This window comes from Corylus avellana, chromosome 2 (assembly GCF_965113065.1).
Source record: "Corylus avellana chromosome 2, dhCorAvel1.hap1.2, whole genome shotgun sequence".
NCBI classification, from domain to species: Eukaryota; Viridiplantae; Streptophyta; class Magnoliopsida; order Fagales; family Betulaceae; genus Corylus; species Corylus avellana.
In genome coordinates this window covers 5,381,166-5,402,734 of record NC_142491.1, presented here as the reverse complement: position 1 = coordinate 5,402,734, position 21,569 = coordinate 5,381,166, and the positions used below count along the sequence as shown (strand labels likewise).

General features: G+C 34.2%; 3 protein-coding genes across 5 annotated transcripts; 2 read left to right on the top strand and 1 right to left on the bottom strand.

Moving 5' to 3' along the window:
- Nucleotides 1–446: 446 nt before the first annotated feature.
- Nucleotides 447–4,643, top strand: LOC148587239 (phenylacetaldehyde reductase-like). The gene is made up of 6 exons (XM_088513142.1): nucleotides 447–564; nucleotides 1,892–2,064; nucleotides 2,908–3,099; nucleotides 3,601–3,763; nucleotides 4,115–4,301; nucleotides 4,436–4,643. The coding sequence occupies exons 1-6, from the start codon at nucleotides 447–449 to the stop codon at nucleotides 4,578–4,580; spliced, it is 978 nt and encodes a 325-aa protein (XP_088369268.1). The 3' UTR covers nucleotides 4,581–4,643.
- A 1,402-nt stretch (nucleotides 4,644–6,045) lies between these two features.
- Nucleotides 6,046–9,785, top strand: LOC132180665 (phenylacetaldehyde reductase). Of its 3 annotated transcripts, none has more exons than XM_088513147.1 (6): nucleotides 6,046–6,163; nucleotides 6,585–6,754; nucleotides 7,498–7,689; nucleotides 7,777–7,937; nucleotides 8,445–8,639; nucleotides 9,641–9,785. In XM_088513147.1, exons 1-6 carry the CDS (start codon nucleotides 6,046–6,048, stop codon nucleotides 9,783–9,785), a joined length of 981 nt encoding a protein of 326 aa, XP_088369273.1. The 3 variants fall into 3 exon arrangements, with proteins under 3 accessions (XP_088369273.1, XP_059449550.2, XP_088369272.1); XM_059593567.2 differs by having other exon boundaries at nucleotides 7,777–7,939; nucleotides 8,453–8,639; XM_088513146.1 differs by having other exon boundaries at nucleotides 7,777–7,952; nucleotides 8,448–8,639.
- Nucleotides 9,786–10,253: 468 nt separating this feature from the next.
- On the bottom strand, nucleotides 10,254–20,197 carry LOC132167109 (WD-40 repeat family protein / notchless protein). The gene is made up of 13 exons (XM_059578006.2): nucleotides 19,924–20,197; nucleotides 19,231–19,312; nucleotides 18,970–19,059; nucleotides 18,548–18,673; nucleotides 17,901–18,028; nucleotides 16,174–16,373; nucleotides 15,474–15,537; nucleotides 14,276–14,386; nucleotides 12,978–13,115; nucleotides 11,987–12,129; nucleotides 11,854–11,908; nucleotides 10,930–10,986; nucleotides 10,254–10,842 (listed from the first exon to the last, which is right to left on the bottom strand). Exons 1-13 carry the CDS (start codon nucleotides 20,080–20,082, stop codon nucleotides 10,759–10,761), a joined length of 1,437 nt encoding a protein of 478 aa, XP_059433989.2. The 5' UTR covers nucleotides 20,083–20,197; the 3' UTR covers nucleotides 10,254–10,758.
- Between the last annotated feature and the right edge of the window lie 1,372 nt (nucleotides 20,198–21,569).

Here is a 21,569-nt window from a genome sequence, read left to right as displayed (position 1 = left end):
TTTTTATTAGTCCATTTTTTTTAATGTGTTGAATAGTGTTTGGCATAGTACGACTTTTACTACAAAATTATTTACAAACGAAGCTAAGCAGAGAGAGAGAGATAGAGAGAGAGAGAGAGCGAGAGAGAGAGAATCCATATCTTGATTGTGTCATTGTAAGAAAATACACATTGATGGCGAACACAGATAGCAACTGACAAGCATATCCAACTTCCCGATCCCAAGAAAACAATAGGAAGCACTCAAAGTATGAAAATTCCATGCCACAAGTGGTGTTTAGGTCCATATGCAGACGTTTTAAGGTTGAAAAGGATGCACGCCAACAATAAGTCAATAAAGATGTACATAAAAATGAACATGTAAAATATAATTCAAAGTAGGAGAAAAGCGTTAACTGCTATAAAGTCAAGCAGAGAGAGAGAGAGAGAGAGAGAGAGAGAGAGAGGATGAGTGGAGCAGAGAAGGTGGTGTGCGTGACTGGAGCTTCAGGCTACATAGCTTCATGGGTGGTGAAGATCCTTCTTCAACGTGGGTATACTGTCAAAGCTACACTTCGTGATCCAAGTCAGTGCTGTCTCTCTCTATTTTGTGTCTCATCGTCTTATTTTTTTTTATAAAAAAACAAAAAAAAAACTTTTTTGATTGTGTCAGGCAATGTTTTAGCGTAATATAAATTATGGGTTCTACTCTGAAATTCCCATATAAATTTTCATGTTTTTTTGTTAGCATTAAGGTTCTTTGCTTTTGAGATGAGCTATATATAACATATTGATGTGGTTTCTGATTAATGAACTGTCAATCCTTGGAAAGAATGATAAATATATGAGTTAAAAAAATCCATCAAATAAATTTTCTAGCTTTGACACCAGTTTTTGCTACGAGTGTGAGAGCACTAGTAGGTAGGAGCTTTCCTTGGTTTTTTCTTAAATATAGGGAACCAAGCTATAGCTTCCCTTATCCTTTTCTTACATCATTTAAATATTTTTTTTTAAAAAATTAAATGATAGGGGAAAGAGAAAGGAAAGATAAACTATTTAAATATTTTTTCAAATAAATACTAGAAGAAAGAAAAAGTTTTTTTATATTAAAATAATATTAAGAGAACGAAAAGTGCAACCCTAAATCTAGGGTAGCACTTTTGCTTTCCTTGGTATTCCTTTGGTTTAGGAAACACTAAGGGAGTCTAATTAAGGTGATTTCTTAGTAGTTTTTCCTATATTTAGGGAAGCTGCTGCTAGTCCTCTTATATATACGACACAAACTAGTTATTTTGAAATTTTAGACCGATCGGTTTGGTTCAATCGTATTTTAGAAGAACTTTACCCCCAACGTTGAACAAGGTTTTTTAGAATAGAAAAATGAGTATCACTATACTAAAAACTATAGACAATTTTCCTCGAAAATTTTTACCAACTCAGTCTATTAATGTGGCATTTGTCCTTAGAAAATGTGTATCTTGTTCTAAGGATTAATGCCAATTTAATAAACTGGGTTGGAGAAAATTTTTGTCCTGAAACTAGTTGTTTGGATTCCATTTTGTAACCAAAAAGTGGAAACCAAGTATTAAACCAACCTATGTTTGTACTAAAAGTACATGCGTGTTATTTTTAATTTTGTTTTTGTTTTTATTTTTTTTAGTAAATCGGAGAAGGAGAAGGTGGGAGGATCAGGCATATAAACAAACTCCCAAGTGCACCTAAAAAAGATCACTCTAGCATGGCTAATCTTGTATAGGATGTAACGGTAGATTTACCTAGTCTGTTCACAATAGTATTTCATATGTAGTGTGTTGTTGTTATTCCTTACTCTTAATTATTATTATTTTTCATTCAAAGCTTGATACTAACAAATTTAGCATTCCAATTGAAATTTCTGCAAATATATTCCACAGATGATCCAAAGAAAACAGAGTGTTTACTTGCACTTGATGGAGCTAAAGAAAGACTTCAGTTATTCAAAGCAAGTTTATTGGAAGAAGGATGTTTTGATCCTGTAGTTGATGGATGCCAAGGCGTCTTTCATATAGCATCCCCTGTTTTTTCCATGGCCAATGATGACCCACAGGTTCACCCCATGACATTATTTTTATTGCCTATGCAATGTGTAAGGGATACAATGTTCTAATTTTTGCTGCAAATTTGGTGAATGCTTGTTTGTATTTAGTGATTTAAAACAGCCCCCCTAAAATACTCAGCCCCCACCCTCCCCCCCCCCAAGGCTTCCCCAAAGAAAAAAAAAAAAACTTTTTAGAGACAGGTTCTACCTCAAACAATGGCAATGAACTGCCTCTATTTTCCAGAGGGAATCTCTACTCCTAGGAAGGATACAATTGTCAAGGCTTTTACAAAATCTGATCAATTTTTATTTCTCACCGTAGCTTAAATGAAGAGAAAGTTTCATCTTCACAACTTTGTCAATCTGCAATTGCATTTTCTCAACTTTGTTATCAACAATCATTGAATGTAGTACTCCTAGGTTTTAAGTTATGAAAGTTCAGAGAAATGCTAGAAACTACATTTTTTGCCAACAACTATCCCACACTGCTAATGTGGCAGTCCAATCAACCATGGGATTTTCTTATTTTTTATTTTAACAAAGACTGATCTAAGAGTTGGTTGCCACATTAGCATTGTAGGATAGTTGTGAGATAAAAATGTGGTTTCTAGCCTTACTCATTAGTCAACACTAGGTAGCCTAGGTTTATGAAAATGATACACATAAGACATCGGAGAAGTTTCACCTTGTAATGCATAACGCAATTATTGCTTGATAAAACTGTTGAATAGCATGTATTCAATTGTCCAATAGCTTTTGATAGCTTAGTTTAATAAATCTATGCTTTTGATAGCTTAGTTTAATAAATCTATTCTTGTGGGAGCTACTTCCACATTTTGTCTCATGGTTCAGTCAGAAATAATTGATCCAGCAGTGAAGGGAACTCTTAACGTTCTTAGATCATGTTCAAAAGTTCCTTCTATCAAGAGAGTGATTATAACATCTTCTATGACTTCAGTTATGTTCAACGGAAAACCTTTGACCCCTGATGTTGTTGTGGATGAGACTTGGTTTTCGGATCCAGTTATATGTAAAGAGGAGAAGGTATGTATATGTGCTATTCGATAGCTCTTAATATCGCCTTTTCAAGTTTATCTTTATTTGGACTCTTATATACTGTTGATATGAAGATACTGGTAATGAAAGAACTAGAGTGTTATATTTTTAGTGAAGAGGAAATGTCAGAGAATAGCAGCACAATGTGAGCCATACTTTTTCTTTTATCCAAATTGTCTTTGTTATTACCTAGCTTTCTCTGTGAGCATATCCATGTCAGCTTCTAGATTCTTTTGCTTTGGAAAATGCTACATTTACCAAATTTTTCCTACAAAAGTTGGTTCTCAAATGATGTGTCATCATCCCATCAGATCTATTATTTTGCGAATTGTGTCATCATCTCATGGGATGGTGACACATTATATGAGAAGCAATTTTGGGGAGAAAATTTGGTAAGTATAGCATTTCTCTTTTGCTTTTTCTTGTAATCATACTCTGCCAAATATTTTCAGATGTAATCGTTCTAGCTAGCTTTGATTTTATTTTCAGCGCTGGTATCATCTCTCAAAAACCTTAGCTGAGGAGGCTGCTTGGAAGTTTGCTGAAGAGTGTGGCATTGACTTGGTAGTAATAAACCCAGGCTTTGTTCTTGGTCCAGTCATACAGCCAACTCCTACTTTTAGTACTGACGTATTTCTGAAGCTTTTGAATGGTACTCTTTTGTAACTAATGAGCATTATCTGTATCGTGTTTCTTTCTACAAAAGTTATTAATATTCAAGTGCATTTATTGTTTATTTTATATGTAGGTTTTATGAATTTTATGAGACTTAGCAGCAACATACTAGGGTTTCTGCAGTTCCAATTAAAAATTTGGACTTCCATAACTTCCAGATCTTTTAGTATGACCAGGAGTTGCCTGTAGAAATTTGCGTTTAACTCTATTTGCCTTCAGAAATTTACTGACCTTCCAGCCACATCATTCCGTATGATTCTTGTGATATACTATCAGTTAACCTTTTCTGTTTCTTCTTCTTCTTTTTTTCCTTTTTTCCTGGCTGCAGGAAACCCAGCATTTCCTGGTGGAATTTATAGATGTGTTGATGTTAGAGACGTTGCACATGCACATATTCAGGCATTTGAGATTCCTGCTGCTAGTGGCAGATATTGTTTAGTTGAAAGAGTTGCACACTATTCAGAGGTTCTGAAGATATTGCACAAACTTTACCCAAGTTTGCATCTACCTGAAAAGTGAGTACATAGATGTTGCGTCTTACAAAATGATCAGTTTAGTTAAGAATTTGCATTTATCAACCAAAATCATTGTTTACATTCATAAAAAATATTGAAAAGAGTCACATATATATGTTTATCAATTTTGGCAGATTTGAAGATGACAAGCCTTTGCTGCCGGTCCACAAGGTTTCCCAAGACAAAGCCAAAAGTTTGGGTATTAGCTTCACTCCTTTGGAAGTGACTCTTGGGGACACTGTTGAAAGCTTGAAGGAAAAGGGCTTCCTCACTGTCTGAATAATGTTGCTAAAAGGGAACCCCACGCAAATTGTTATCAACCTGTTCAGTTTGGCAAGAATAAAATATTTGGTATCTTTCCTTTCCAATATTGTAATCTCTTAAGAGAAAAAATTGGGAGTATCTGTTCTTTCAAATAATGTAATCTCTTAGGAGAAAACTAGGGATATGTGGTTTTTGATTCGGAGAATCTTGAACGAAAGGTAATTACTTTTATCAGTTGTATGTGGTGTTTGGTTCAGAAAATCTTGAACAAAAGGTATTGTACAATTTCTTTAGCATATTTCATCTGAGTATGAAATTTAGGGGCTTTGGCTCCCTCAAGCTCAGAGTAACCAAACTATTTTCCATTTGATTTTCTCATCACCATAGGTCCTAAACCTTCTAATACCACTAGGTCCATTCTGAGCTTCATTTTGGGTAGGGTTTGCTAGTCCTCAGGTGTTTTGAATAATGAAAACTGTCAATCCATCTTGTGCTTCCCAAATGACCCACCTCCCAATGAAGCTTTTCTGCAATAACCACCCTTGTTACTGATTCTTCAGTTCCTGACTCCAATAGTACATGTCGCTTAAATAACTTGGCATCTGATATAATGTAAACAATAGTCCCACTCCTATAAAAGCTGCAGAAAAACCATGTTGTTTGACATTTCAAGCATTTATTTGATGGCCGGTGGGCTAAGACTGAGTCAGATTTAAGAGAGCGCTTGCAGTTTTTACCTTTAAGCTTCTCATGTGCGACTCCCGGTGGATAAGTGCTACAATGGTCATGTTCAAGTAGAATAGCTACAATTGGTTCACTCCATCTACCTTTTTGCTTAGGAAAAGAAAAAGAAGCATGTATTTGGCCTCAGTTAAACTAGCCCATCCACAACTTCAACAAAAACCTCCCAATTACGCATTGAGTATAAACAACAATGTTGCATTTTACACGGTAATAAAACTAAGGGTTTGAATTTTTTTTATTTTTCATAAATTAGACAATAATATTTTTCAGAATCATTTTCAATAGTATAAGTAAGTGAGAGGGGATGTGGATCACGTTCATATTTAGCTTTTGAGTGGGAGTGTTGCACATTCAAGACCCAAGGCAAAGGCAAAATTGAATTACGTATTATATGTAATGGGCTTACGTTTTTATTTGAATCCTTATTTTGTATTTTCATTTTTCTTTTTCCTATCTTTTGTAATCTTAACTTTTATTAATAAAATTTATCTTTCCAAAAAAAAATAAAATGCTAAGCTTACAAAACTTCTTACAAAACAAACACTTACAAAGTGAATTTTTTAAAATTTGAATTCATCTCCCATGTTCTACCATGTTACTTTGTAAGAATTATTTTTATAAACATTTTGTAAGCTAACATTCTTAAAAAAAATTTAAATTAAAAAATAAAAAGTCAACCGCTCTAATTGCCAGAGAGTTAAGCAGAGAGACAGAGAGGGAGAAAGAGAGAGAGAGGATGAGTGGAGCAGAGAAGGTAGTGTGCGTGACTGGAGCTTCAGGCTACATAGCTTCATGGGTGGTGAAGCTCCTTCTTCAACGTGGGTATACTGTCAAAGCTACACTTCGTGACCCAAGTCAGTGCTGTCCTGTCTCTCTCTATTTTGTGTCTCATCGTCTTTTTCTTTTTTCTTTTTTTGATTGTGTCAGGCAATGTTTTAGCGTAATATAAATTCTGGGTTTCAGTGTTCCTTGCTTTTGAGATATGAGCTATATATATATATATATATATATATATATATATATATATATATATATATATATATATATTGATGTGGTTTTGATTAGTGAACCGTGAATCCTTGGAAACAATGATAAATATATGAGCTGTAGTGAATCCTTCAAATAAATTTGCTAGCTTTGACACCAATTTTTGCTATGAGTGTGCAAGGAATCCAACCAAACTGTCTCATCTGTAGTAAGTTGTTATTTCTTATGCTTTTTTTTTTTTTTTTCTCATCATTCCAATGGAAATTTTTCTGCAAATATATTCCACAGATGATGGAAAGAAAACAGAGTGTTTACTTGCACTTGATGGAGCTAAAGAAAGACTTAAGCTATTCAAAGCAAATTTACTGGAAGAAGGATGTTTTGATTCTGTAGTTGATGGATGCCAAGGCGTTTTTCATATAGCATCCCCAGTTTATTTGGTGGCTAATGACCCACAGGTTCACCCCATGATATTATTTTTATTGCCTATGCATTGTATCGCTTACACATTGTTCTAATTTTTGCTGCAAATATGGTCAATGCTTGTTTGTATTTAATGATTTAAAACAACTTAAGGGATCTCATGCCAGCCCCCCTTGTTTTAGCAATATCTAATTATTTTTTTGGATGAAAGAGATCATTTTATACAAACAAACTGAACACTTTACAAATCTGCAAAAACAGCACTTTACAAATCTGCAAAAACAGCACTTTACAAATCTGCAAAAACAGCAGAAAACAGACTTTGAAACAAGCTTCAAAATCCCACCAAAATGCAACTACACACCAATTAAAACAACAAAAACCACCTATACCAGTATGCTGCTGTGCTGCTTCTAGGAAGGATACATATGTCATATGTCGAGGCTTTACAAAATCTGATCAGTTTTTCTTTCTCACCGTAGCTCAAAGAAAGAGAATTTTTGTGTTTTCTCAACATTGCTGGAACCAGCAATCCTTGAATGTAGTGCTCCTAGGCTTTTAAGTTATGTGAGTCAATGCTAGATTGTTTATAGAAATCACGCACATAAGGCATCGGAGAAGTTCTACTGTGTAATGCATAAAACAATTATCGCTTGATAAAACTGTTGAACAGCATAGCATGTATTCAATTTTGTCCAATATTATTATGCTTTTGATAGCTTAGTTTAATAAATCTATTCTTATGGGAGCTACTTCCATATTTTGTCACATGGTTCAGTCAGAAATAATTGATCCAGCAGTGAAGGGAACTGTTAATGTTCTTAGATCATGTGCAAAAGTCCCTTCTATCAAGAGAGTGATTATAACATCTTCTATGGCTTCAGTCACTTTCAACAGAAAACCTCTGACACCTGATTTGGTTGTCGATGAGACTTGGTTTTCAGATCCAGTTATGTGTAAAGAGGAAAAGGTATGTATATGTGCTGTTCAACAGCTCTTACTATTGCTTTTTCAAATTTACCTTGCTTTCTCTGTGAGCTATGAATTTTACTTTCAGCTGTGGTATCATCTCTCAAAAACCTTAGCTGAGGAGGCTGCTTGGAAGTTTGCTAAAGAGTGTGGCATTGACTTGGTAGTAATAAACCCAGACTTTGTTCTTGGACCAGTCATACAGCCAACTCCTACTTTTAGTACTGACGTATTTCTGAAGCTTTTGAATGGTACTCTTTTGTAACTAATGAGCATTATCTATATTGTGTTTCTTTCTAACAAAGTTATTAATATTCAAGTGCATTTATTGTTTATTTTATATGTAGGTTTTATGAATTTTATGAGACTTAGCAGTAACATATTAGGGTTTCTGCAGTTCCAATTAAAAATTTGGACTTCCATAACTTCCAAATCTTTTAGTATGACCAGGAGTTGCTTTCTTTGGTATTTCCTTGTTCCTTTTTCTTTTCACCGAAGCCTTTACTGAATTCTGGTGCTGATAACAAGGAATGTAAAAGTTCCTCTATAACTTAGAGTTCACTTGAAGGTGGTTGCAAAACCTGGCCTTGATCTGCATAGTGCCAGCCTCTCTAATTCCACCTGAAACATATGGGTTGAGATTCAACCTATATGCTTTACACAAAATGCTTATATACTGACTTTACTGACTTTCCAGCCACATCATTCCATATGATTCTTGTGATGCTATTGGTTAACTTTTTCTCTTTTTTTCCTGGCTGCAGGAACTCATATATTTCCTGATGGAATTTATAGATTTGTTGATGTTAGAGATGTTGCACATGCACATATTCAGGCATTTGAGACTCCTGCTGCTAGTGGCAGATATTGTTTAGCTGGAAATACTACACACTATTCTGAGGTTTTCAAGATATTGCACAAACATTACCCAAGTGCGCATCTACCTGAAAAGTGAGTTTTTTACTTGCAATATACTGAATGTTCCTTATTGGTTTCATAGTAAGAGCTTGTTTGGGATTGCCTTAGAGAGCTTGAAAAGGCTATGCTAAACAAAAACTGGCATATTTGATAAAAAAAATTCAAAAGTATTTCTTTGACTTTTTTACCCAAAAAATAATCAAAACGCATTTTTGGCAAAAGCTTAAAAATTAAATTTTTGCCAAAAAGCGTTTTTTGACTTAAAAGCTATATTTCTCAAACATGCTCTAAGTAACAACTAAATTCAATTTGCATGTATTAATGCATATGCGAGGTTAGTTTTAGTGTTATTGCTTCAATTGGTTCATTTCTTTAATGATGGTTATTAACCAGTCAAATTTCTCGGCAACATTTCCTTTTGAATATACGGTAATAATAATGCCAAGTCATTACTTTAATCGTACTAGGTTGCTAGGCCAAGGGACAAACAGTGGACAATGTTTTCATATTTGGGTTTCAGTCAAAAAAGTAAAAAAGAAAAAAGAAAAGAAAAAATTACACTTTACCCCTCCCCAAAAGTTTGGTACAATTTTCAATTCAACCTATAATGTTTCAATTTTTGCAATACACTCCCCCAAACTTGTAAATTTTTTTCAATTCGATCAATATTATTCCAAAATTTTCATATTGCCCATAATTTTTTCATTTTTTATTAAAAAAAAAAAATTTGAGAGTGCAAAAATGGCCACCGAATTCTTGTTATAAAATTTGTTTTTTTTTTAAAAAATTAGGGGCAATATGAGAATTTTGAGATAACATTGGTCGAATTGAAAAAAATTTGCAAGTTTGAGGGGGTGCATTACAAAAATTGAAACATTAGAGGTCGAAATGAAAATCGCTCCAAACTTTTTGGGGGTGGGGGTAAAGTGTACTTTTCCTCAAAAAAAAAAAAAAAAAAAAAAAAAAAAGGGCAAAGCCCTCATATTCAAGAGCAACAATCAGAAAGAGTCACATGTGGTTATCATTTTTGGCAGATTAGAAGATGACAAGCCTTTGCTGCCAACACACAAGTTTTCCCAAGACAAAGCCAAAAGTTTGGGTATTAGCTTCATTCCTTCGGAAGTGTGTCTTAGGGACACCATTGAAAGCTTGAAGGAAATGGGCTTCCTCACTGTCTGATTAATGGTTTTTTTTTTTTTTTTTTTTTTTTTTTTTTTTTGGGATGAATACTGTCTGCATAATGTTGTTCGAATGGAAGCCATGCAATTTGTTATGAACCTGTTCAGTTTGGCAAGAATAAATTATTTACTACTTTTCTTTTCAAATAATTTAATATCTTATAAGAAAAATAGGGAGTATCTCTTCTTTCAAATAATGTAATTAAATAACATGCATTTTAGAAACAACAATTTAATAGAATAAATTAGAGATTTTTTTTTCTGATTAGTTTGAAGGAAAACTTGTTCACTGGGGATTGCCATTCTGGCCTGAACAAAGAGAATAACCAATCTCTCCTCCTACCATCTGTTAGAAAATACAAGCAATTACATCAATTCTAGCAGAACACGGGTTATTGACAATTTGGGTTATCAGTGAATACCCAATGCAAAAGAAAATCAAAGCAAACAAGAAAATAGGCAAGCTGAATAAAGAGCAGTAAATTACAAGGATATATTTTTGCTTTCCAATTAAAATCAAGAAAATTGCCATTGTCAAAAAATGAAACTGATGCTTCAGGGCACCATGAGTTTCAACTGTATCTTCAACACCAACTAAGAAAGGTATTAAATTCTGTAAACAAACCTAGACAAGTAAATCGGTTTCTGTACTCTCACTCTTAAGACAAGCCACAAGGAAAGCCAGGCAAGTAAATTAGCTTTTCATATTCTTCCTCGGGCACCTCAGGGCGAGTTGTGGTCGAAACTATCAAATCTGCGGAAACATCCCGTGGGCGAAAAACCGCAATGCTGACGCAATAAAGCTTTTCTGCAATAACCACCCTGTTACTGATTCTTCAGCTCCTGACTCCAGTAGTACATATCACTTAATATACTTGCATCTGATATCATATAAACAGTAATCCCACGCCTATAAAAGCTGTGGAAAAACCATGTTGTTTGACATTTCAAGCATGGATTTGGCCTCAATTAATCTAACCCATCCACAACTTCAATACTCGATCTTTACCACCTGAGGCGACCTTTTCACCATCTGGACTCCAATCAACAGCATAAACCTTTCCAAACGCAGTTATCAAAATGTCAAATAAAACAGGAAAAAAAACAAATTATAAAACGCCCTTATTTTTGGGTACAGAACATACCTCATCTGCATGGCCTGGAAGGTCTTGTTTCAACTTCCGTGTCCGGATATCCCAAACCTAGACAATTTTAACAAATTTCAATCAAATGTCACTGATATGTCCATTCATGGCAAGGTACACATTACAACAAAGCATCTAGATATGCATGCTCTAAAGCAAAGGCTTTACACAAATATAATTCCTAGTCAAATTTGAAAATATACTCATGCATAGACTAAAATTACACGAATATAATTCCTAGTCAAATTTGAAAATATACTCATGCATAGACTAAAATTGTGTCATTTCTAAAGTCATACCATGTACATGGCAAAAGGACAAGGTCAAAGCCTAGAATTCTGCAGGCAGGTTTTAGTTGAGGTATGGAGATGGGCCAAAGGGGGGATATTCTCTTTTGCATTCTACAAGCCATCTCCTCACCATCTCTTCTCTCTTAACCTTTTTTTTTTGTCTTTTTGAAAAAATCAAAATGTTAAAGTGAAGAGATGGTGGGGAGATGGTTTGTAGAATGCATTGTAGCATTCCTCGGCTAAAGGGGGAGGGATACTTATTTATTTATTTGGATAGAAAAAAAATCTTCATGATTACAAACTGAATTACAAACAAATTTAGTGTGGTGCATAGGCATCTGCCATGGGTCTATTCCATTTGGTGCATAAGTCTTTTAATTGTGAAGAAATGGTACCATATATATATATATGAGTAATGACATATCACATTTTTATCCCACAATGCTGACATAGCAAACCCAATCAACCATTGGATAAAAATGTGTGTATATATATATATATTCCTGGTTAGATCTATTCTCCCATAATGCCTAACATAGAAATGGCGTTTCCAACACCACATGAAACAAAAGGGTCCTAGTCATTTCAGGAGCTGTAAATATCAGAAGAAAAGGTGATTGTTTTTAAAAGTTACCTTCAGTGTGGAGTCCTTGCTACCACTCAAAAGAAGCCTACTGTCTGCGGACCAGCTGTAGGGCAACAAGCAACATAGATATTAGCTTCAATATAAGTGAATGGAGTTACATAAACCACGGAACAGTTCAAACCTTATCTGATAAACAGGCCCAACATGGCCCCGAAAAGCAGCAATGAATTTCCCTGTAGCACCACTCCATAACTTGACAGACTTATCAAATGAGGCACTCGCCACCCATTGCCCATCAGGTGAAAAATAAACATGATTTACAAGCTGTTGGAAAGCAACAAGTACAAACCTCAACTTCTATGCTTAAAGAGCAAGATTCGTGCAATTGAATATGCTAACCTTCTATATAAAGATAATAAAACCAGGGTACAATACATAACTTCTAGTTAAAAAAAATGAAAAATAAAAGTAAAAATAACTTCATGTTAGACTCTAGGATTCAAAACTGGCACAACATGGAGATCTGCAGAGTGGGAAACAAAAAGGATTTGAAATTTTTCTGCCTAAGAATTATCAAGCCTATGATGCACTTAACCTTCATAATTGCATTTCTGCAGAACAGGACGACATGATATTTAAAGACACAGGCAGCAGGAAAGGACAAGACAGTTGATCTTTGTTTTTCCATCTCTAAGTATGTGTTTAGGGTACTTTGAGGGCTTCTCAGGTACTTGAAAAGGACATGATTTTTTTTACCGTCTTTTTCTTTCTAGTCAAGTGTCCCTCTTGTATACTTCATATGCACCTAAGTGCACCTTTTTGCGCTTCTAAATGATATTTTGATTACTTATAAATACATAAAAAGCATGACGAGTATTTTGAGGGCTTCTCAAGTATCTGCCAGCCATAAGGATAAGACTTAAAGTCAGCTGAGAACAATGATATTTTTAGTGTAGTAGAAATCGGTGTATGTTCTTATGAGAACTAAGAAAGAAGTGTGAATATAGCATCTTTGATGCCAAAAAAAGATTCCCCACATCTCTTGGTCAATAGCTCTCAGGCACAAAAGACAAGCTAGGGAAACAAGAGTAATATTGGCTCCAGAAAACAAAGAACGATGAACAGTTTAGATTGCAATGAAGACAGATAATCACATCAGAAAATATTCGTACCTGTTGATGACCTGTCATGCGAGCTTTTGGGTGTTTGTCGACAAACGGTTCCCAAAGGAACATAGTAAAATCATCAGATCCAGAAACCAATCTTTCGGGGGCATTGCCTTTCATTTTGTTGTATCTTTCCAAAGCAACCTATATTTATAAGTACAAAAAACAGTTAGTTCCAACAAAAGGAAGATTTTTTTTGATAGGTTAGTTCCAACAAAAGGAAGATGGAGAAAAACAGAAAGAATTCATGCATGAAGTCCAAGTCTAACATGACAAAAGAACCTATGGTTGCAAGAAGTCCAACATACAAGTGCCAGCTTGAGATGACATGACAATACTGAAGGTGCCCATAAAAATTAGGAGGCCAATAATAATTTTTTTTTTTTTTTTTTAAAAAAAAGAGAGAACGAAAGGAAGTGATCAATAAGAAAAGCCACGTGATAAAAATGGAGCACAATTGCCAGAAAAATAACAAGAGCCCTTATAGGTCTGATTCCTCAAGGCTCTGAAAGGTTACGCATAAGAGGTTATAGCTTTAATCCAGCAAATTCCTCCCAATTTTTTTTTTCTGTTTCTTTTTTAAGTCTTACCATGCTCTCCACCAAAAGACCCCAGATTTGTTTATAATTGGCCTTCATACCCGAAATCCCTCTTTAGACTTACAGAAACAGAACTCTGCTCTAACAAAAAAAAAAAAAAAAAAAAGAGAAAAATACTTTTAATCACATAACTCAGAGATTCCTAATTCCTATTAATCTAATAATTGCCAAGGGACCACCCAAAAACTATACATTTATTATCTACTCAGTTACTTTAACCAAAATAAGGTACACAAAGACGCGGTATGGCAATAGAGGGGATTCTTAATTTTAACCGAAGGGAGACATCATGTGACAAGTCTCATCAACTTAGAACAGAACCAAACAACATTTACAACAAGAGGCGAGAGGCGATAGGACAAAAGATCAGAAACTAAGTTCCTGAATAAAATGCAGAAGACAAATAATATACCCAAGAGAGATACAACAAATCCCCATCTATGCACATCCAAAGAATCTACGTCAAGGTGGTAAAAAATTGAATTGCATTTTTTCAGTACTGACTTGAGTAGATAAATTTAAAGTGTCACAGGATTTCAGGTTGTGAAACCTAAAAGTCAAATCACAGCATAGACAAAGGTGTCGAAGATTTGATGAATTAATGTGCAGTGTAAGTGACAAAAAGCAAACGAGTAAATTTTAAGAAACAGAAAAAGACATGCAAGGGATACTACGAAAATTAATTTGCAACCAACAGAAACTTACCTTCTTCATTTCCTCTGGAGAAGAGAATTGCTTGCCTGTATGGTCAAAAGCCCCAGTGCGAAGAACATATTCAGTACTCAATGCAAGAGAGTTAACCCAATGCCCATGACCCTGAAACAAATATCATATATACAAAGAAAAAGTTCGTAAAAAAGGAGAAAGTAGAGGAAAAGGCAAATGGCATCAACAATTGGATTTCAAGATCATGACTCCACAGGTAGGATACCAGGACACAATCGACAACAGATGAGTAACGATAACAGACAATAACAATAACAATATACCATACAATTGAAGCAAGTTATCCATGTTCAGAACTCAAAAGAAATCCATCATAGGCAAACATCATACTTGAACAAATTTTATAATTTCATTTTCTCCAATAATCCAAGTAAGAACAGGAATTGTTGCATAGTGCTCAATGAAAAACATTCACTTCTGTAGTACAATTAGAATATAATCTCAAATTTGATAGACATTACAAATATCAAAGAGACAAGAGAATCAAAAGGGGACTTTTGGGCACTCAATTGAAATTGAACGTTAGGTATTTCTTAGGACATAACAGAATATGTCTAAGAAGAACATTTCTTTCTTAACAAGTAATAAATCCATTAAAAACCGAGAAACAAATAGGTATACAAGAAGACCTCCAAGTATTACAATATAAAATTAAGGAAATTAATAGAATCAGGAAAGAATTAACAGTTTTTGCCTATTAGAATCATCTCTTCATACAAAGATCAAACTTACGTGAATTTTTTGAAGGATTTAAAAACAATCTGAAAAAGAATGTTTTGTTTTGAACAAAATCAGAAGACAAAAGTATATTGTTTTAGTGTAACACTTCTACATAAGTAATCGTTCTGTTTCTTTTTTACCATCCATAAGAAAGGAGAGATGTGAAGAGGATGTCTTCAAAAATAAGAATTTGCTTTCATTTTATCAAAATATGGTCAGAACTTCCACAGGCAACAACAAAGTTGACCACACACACTATAAAGATAACATTAAATAGTTAATAAAGAAATGCAAATACACTAAACTAGTAACTGGAGAGGGTTTGAAAGAAAATAATAATAATAATAATAATAATGTAACAAAAACATTTACAATAGCAATTAGCATTTTGATAATGCCAAGGAAAGAAGGAATAGAACCATAGGAAATCGTGACTTTAAAAGAATCATCTAGTTACCTTCAATTCCCTAATTAGCTTCCCTTGTGTAGTTTCCCAAACTTTGATAGTACAGTCCTGAGAGCTGCAATGGTTGAGAGGATGTAGTTATAAATCCAGAGCACACTAAAGCTTGGATAATGGCTTTTAGGCCAGCAAAGCTTAATAATACTTGATTCTAGGAAGATTGTCTATAAGTAGAAGTAGAATCAAAATGATTTTGGCTTTGATTGATAACACTCTTTTCTTCTCCCTTTTGTGTTCTCTTTTCAAAACAAAAACAAAAACATTAACAAACCCAAAACACAAATCACTCAAAACTATTTTCACCTTTATGTCACATCAGAACACTTTTTCAAACAAAAAGCACCCTCTAAAAAGAACAAACGGGTCCTTTCTCTTCTTTCAACTTTAAAAGCAGACTTGCTCCCAGCAAACAAAAAAACAAAAAATACACAAAGTAAATGGCAGAGCAGTCACACTGTTTCAAGGCTGAAAAGACAGTGAAGCACTTGTGTGTAAGACTAAGGTCATTAATCAACTGAACCTAATAAAAAATTATGTACAAAAGATGGAAAATAAGTTTCATGGGTATTTTTTAAGTAAATACGATCTTACAAGTCAACCAAAAAGGAAGTCTTCAATTATAGAGCTATGCTGATAGCACTGCATCGAAACTGTAAGAACTTAAGGAAAAAGTTAACTTAAGATAAAATTGTACCCCGTATAAATAACTCCATCACCACCCCATTTCACACAAGTTACCGCAAGTGTGTGGCCACTAAGACAAATAACACTTTTCCTTGATGAGATGTCCCATATGCGTGCATCACCATCTTTACTAGCACTTACAAACCGACGACATGGAGCATTTAGGTGTGCTGGTTCCCAAGAGATACCAGTAATCCATTTCTTGTGACCCTGGGGCATAGTAGATTCCAAATATTAATGTCTAGAGAATGTATTAGTAAGCCCACTAATTTAACAAGCTAAGTAAAAACAAACAAATTAGCACTAGCAACAGTGATGACATTCTGCAAACAACCAACATTTGTCAAAAAACTCTAAGATAATTATATTTTTTTAAGGAGATTTAAGGTTTCTCAAACAAACGGGTACGATTTAGAATTCCTTGTTTTACCTAAATAGTATCTCACAGAAGTTGGATCATTCTAGTTAAAGTTTAGAAGGAATTTGATGCAGCCAACTAAATGTGGAAAAGAATGGTCTTTTAAAATTCAGAAAGTTCTGGGCAGATTATTATTTAGCCTTGTTTTGGGACAGTTTTTTTTTTTTTTTTTGATAAGTAATGTTGTATATATCGAAAAAAGCGTACATAGAAAGTATACATAGGAAAACCTACGTTATCCCACAAAAAGAAAACCCATATAAAGACCCTAACACCCAAAAGAAGCCTCAAGAAACCTTGATGCCCAACACCCAAAATACCCTGCCTTGTTTCGAGACAGTTATGCTATTTAGTCTTTTAGTTTGAGCTGAATTTAGGTCAGTGAATAAGTATTTATGTCACTCCACAAGTCTTCTTAGACTTTGACAGAATGCTCTTGGAACTACAAACTATATGCTACGCAAGTTGTCTGCCAAGAACATAGCTATGTAACTCAGGTCCAGGGCTAATGTGACTCATCTTCTGCTGATTAAATATATCTATTCCTAAAAATTATTCTATACAACCCTGCCTTACGTTCCTGTCTATTCATCTACTCCTACTTCCCTCTGTCTGCTCCAAATCAGCTCCAGTCATCCTTTTGCAGCCATGAACCACATCATATAGCAGAGCTAGTGGGATTGTTTAAAGTGATTTTAGTGGTTATGGCTGATCAAGGAAACAGTAGGCAGCCTACTGCACAGCTGGTTGATCCCAATCCTAGTGCTGCTGATGTTTGAGCAGCAGAGTTAGACGCTTCAAGGTCTGTTAAAGAAGGTCAATGGCCAGATAATGACTTTGAGAACCCAATTATACAATTAGAAACCCTCTTGAATAAACTACAAGGTGTTTTACACCAAAATCAAAGTTCAGAATTCACAAACTCATATAAAATTAGTTATTTACAATAGAACAGAATATTGAGAAGGTACACGTTTGAAGAACATGGAAGCATAAACAGATCAAAGGGGAAGATACATTAGTTGTTGCTTAATGTCACTGACCGTTGGTTTCCCAAAATTTTTTTTATAAAAAAGTGTATTTTTTTTTTTCTTTCCAAAAGCACATACAAAGCATGCACGGTCAAAAGGGGAATAAAGATGCTCTTCCGGGTATATTTAACGTATAAATAAATTACCATGAGGCCCGTCTCACTAGAGAATCTAAAACTTCCAAGTAGGAGAGCTTGCTCTCCACGTGATTCAAAGAAAATTAGTTTAACAATTAACCAGCCAGTGCGAATAAAACCAATGATCAATAGTTCAAGTAAAAGACTTTACAGTAAGTGGATTGCCAGATGGCTTCCCTGTTTGAGGGTCCCAGCATAGAAGTTCTCCAGCCTTGCTCCCACTTACGAGATGCTTACCATCTGGTGACCAAGCAATACAAAGAACCCAATTTTTGTGTCCTGCATATAAGGAGAAGGCTCACTATTAATACAATAGATATAAGGAGGACAATAAAGAGTGGCCGTCCATTAGAAATTACATTAACTGAAAACCCAGCTCTACAGAAGAGAAAGAAAGATCAAAGAATTTTATTCTAAAAGAATACGCAGCATTCAACAGTGAGCGTAAAAATCCAATAAGAGCACAAGTTACAATTTTGAGATTTTTTTTTTTATAATACAAAAATCTCAAAATTGTAACATTGCGCTTTTGTTGGATTTTTAAAATAAACATAAGATATCCTTTAAAATAAACAATTGCATTATATACTTCCAGAGACTACAATAATCCATCAAAAAATATTGTGTATATTTAATATATAATATTTCAAGCTTCAGCAAGTTATATAAGTTAAGTTTTTCATTTTATTCTATTTTCTCTTTCCCACTTATTTTTCCCACTCATTTTCCTTTTGGTTGTTTGGACACCAATAGTATGTTTAACGGTCCAAGAATTGATAAGAGTCTTAGATTTCAAACCTGTGCAGGTGAATAGAGGTGTCTGGGTATTAAGATCCCAAAGTCGGACAGTGGTATCACCTGAACCACTTGCCAAATGTTGCCCATCAGGACTAAAGGCAACTGAAAGTACAGCTTCTGTGTGACCTGCACCGATGTAGATATAACAAAATCAATGAAATGATACTAATTTGCATGCCGGTACAGATGCTGCGTATAAAATTCAAATCTAAGAAAGGTTGACCACACAAATTGAATATCATTAGCTCACTTCAGGAGCCAGAAATTGAGATCAGGATGACAAACACCCAATTGGAGATGTTTCCAAACAAATGTTATTAGTTGAATTTAAACATGAGAGAGAGAGAGATAGAGAAAGAGACCTTAAAATTGCATCAATCATTTAAAATTAGCCCATGCAAGCGAAACCCAAAATCTCATACCAGCAATTGTAGCTGAACAACGATTAACCGGACGAATTCGGAAAACAGCTTGAGGTTGACAAACTATTGAGAGTACCTTCTCCACAGAAACTGCAAATTTGTCCATGCAAAATGATTATTGAATAAACAACCCCTATCAAATCCCCACAAGAAAGCCTCCAAATGCCTCATTCAACAAAAAAAAAAAAAAAAAGGTTAAAAGAAAATACAATTGCAAAAGCCAAAACGGGAAGTTTCAACTAACATTTCCATTTGACTAACCTTTATTCTTCTCTAAATAAGAGCCAAGTGGCACAAGAAGCTCCAGATCAGAAATATAGAAAGTATACGGCAACTTCTCCTCCTGAAAAAATGTAAAATAACTCATTGCTATTTAATACATCAAAGCACAAGCATGACCCCATTAGCTTTTTCCATAAGCTAAGACCAATCCTAATAATCTGATCAAATGTCTTCCTATTACATACAGAATTCCATGACCATATCCCCTGCAGTGTTAGTCCCTAAACTTCCTAAATATGTGAAGACCTAGAACCTACATAATTTAAAGAGTCCACATGGGTTCCACACAAGTCCAATACAAACTGCCACGAATACAGTACCCAGATATTGAAATCGGGAGATGATGATGCTAGCATAAATGGGCCATACAATTCTATAATATTTGCAAAATGCAACAACTATAACATTTTACTAATTAGCCTGGAGTTTGGGGGAAAAAATCACTAGAAATAAACAAAATTTCAGCTACAAGCATGTTTTTCTTCGGCTACAATTTCTCAACAACCAAACGGAGCACTTCAAGGACAAAAAATTTCCAAGCTTGATAATTTAACATCAACAAAAAAGTTCCGACTTCGTTCAACAATTCAATTTTCTTTTCCTACACTTTCTCACCGAACACAACACAAGCAGCCAAAAACAAAAACAAAAAACAAAAGCTAGAAAGCTTACATTGTTGAGAAGCTTATTGACCATTTGCTGGAGCTGCTGAGGCCCAGCGTCTTGGGGAAGGTACATGGGTGCTACCAGAGGCTTTCCCTCTGGGTCGGTCAAAAGGCACATCACTTTGTTGCTCGTCATCGTCTCTCTCTGCTCCTCTTCCACCTCCATTGATTTGCTTCGATTCGATGTGTGTGTGTGTGTGGAATTGAAGGTTTGGGGTAGAGATTGCGAGGCTTAGGGGGTAGGGTTTTAGGCTTAGAAGGGTTTTAGGGTTTTTGGAATTTGGGGTTGGGTTCGGCTTTTGTGTGGGAGGTTGTCCACGTGTTCACTAGGAGTAAAAAAAATAAATAAATAAAGGTTAAATACTAAATACCTCTTTAGTTTTTTTTTTTTTCTTTAAAGTTTGATTTTTTATTACAGGAGGTCTCTATGGTTTTAATAATAGACTAAATTAGTCATTTTGTTAGTTGACTTAACGGAAGTCAACATAGACCAATCAAATGTTGACACGTGGCACCTATTTAATTTAAAAAAAAAAACAATAAAAAAAAATTAGTAGATGCCACGTGTCAACATTTGATTGGTCCACGTGAATTCATATTAAGTCAACTAACAATCAACTGACAGAGGACTAATTTAGTATATTATCAAAACCACAATGACCTCCTGTGATAAAAATCAAACCCTATGAAGGAAAAAATAAAGCAACTAAACCTCAGAAAGTATTTAATATTTAACCCTAAAAAAAATTATATAAGAACATTGATGAGTCAAATTTTTATACAAAATAGCTCATTAAAATTCACTTTATCTAGTTTGGCTAATGAATTGTTAAAGGCCTCTTACATTTGATTAACTATATTTTTATTTATATCATTTAAATATTAATTTTTTTACTCTTTATTGATTCTATCTTTATTTCTTTTGTAAAATTCGTATTTTAATCTACTTTTTAAATGGTAATTAGTTTAACATAATAATTTTTCAACGATTATTATTTTTTAAATAATTATTTTTGTAACTATAACATTTTTGAAATGGTTGTATTTTATAATAATTATATATTTTTCAACGGTTATATTTTTCAAATGTCGTATTTGTCAGCGTTAAGTGTGAAAACCATATTCTCATAGTAATGTCAATCATATTTATAAAATATCTTTTTTATTAAAAATTGTGAAAGAATATTCTCATAATGATCCCTTTAAAAGTGGAAAAAGTTTTAGAGAAAAGATAAAACAAGTAAGAGAAACAATAAAAAATAAAAATAGTTCTCTTGACAAGTGCTTCTAAATGTAGCTTCTTCTTCTTTTTTGGATAATCCAATCAAATATCTATTTTGCTTTTTTTTTTTTTTGCTAATCTAATGTGGGGGGGTTTTTTACAAATCTGATTAGTCATTTTAGATAAAAGTATCATTTGACTCCTCCATTAGGAATAATCAAATTTGCTCTAAGGAAAATCAAAACTGAAAATTATTAAGCTAATGAGGCTCGAAAAATTATCAAGGTAGTTTGATTTATCAACTTTATTTGATGTGTAAAATAATCAAATTAAATAAGTGCAAATATTTTTGATAAGCAACTACAGCCCCCTGAGCAAGAGTGGGCCTGAGATGGTGTACGTTGGATTTCATTCTTTCTAAGGATTATAGT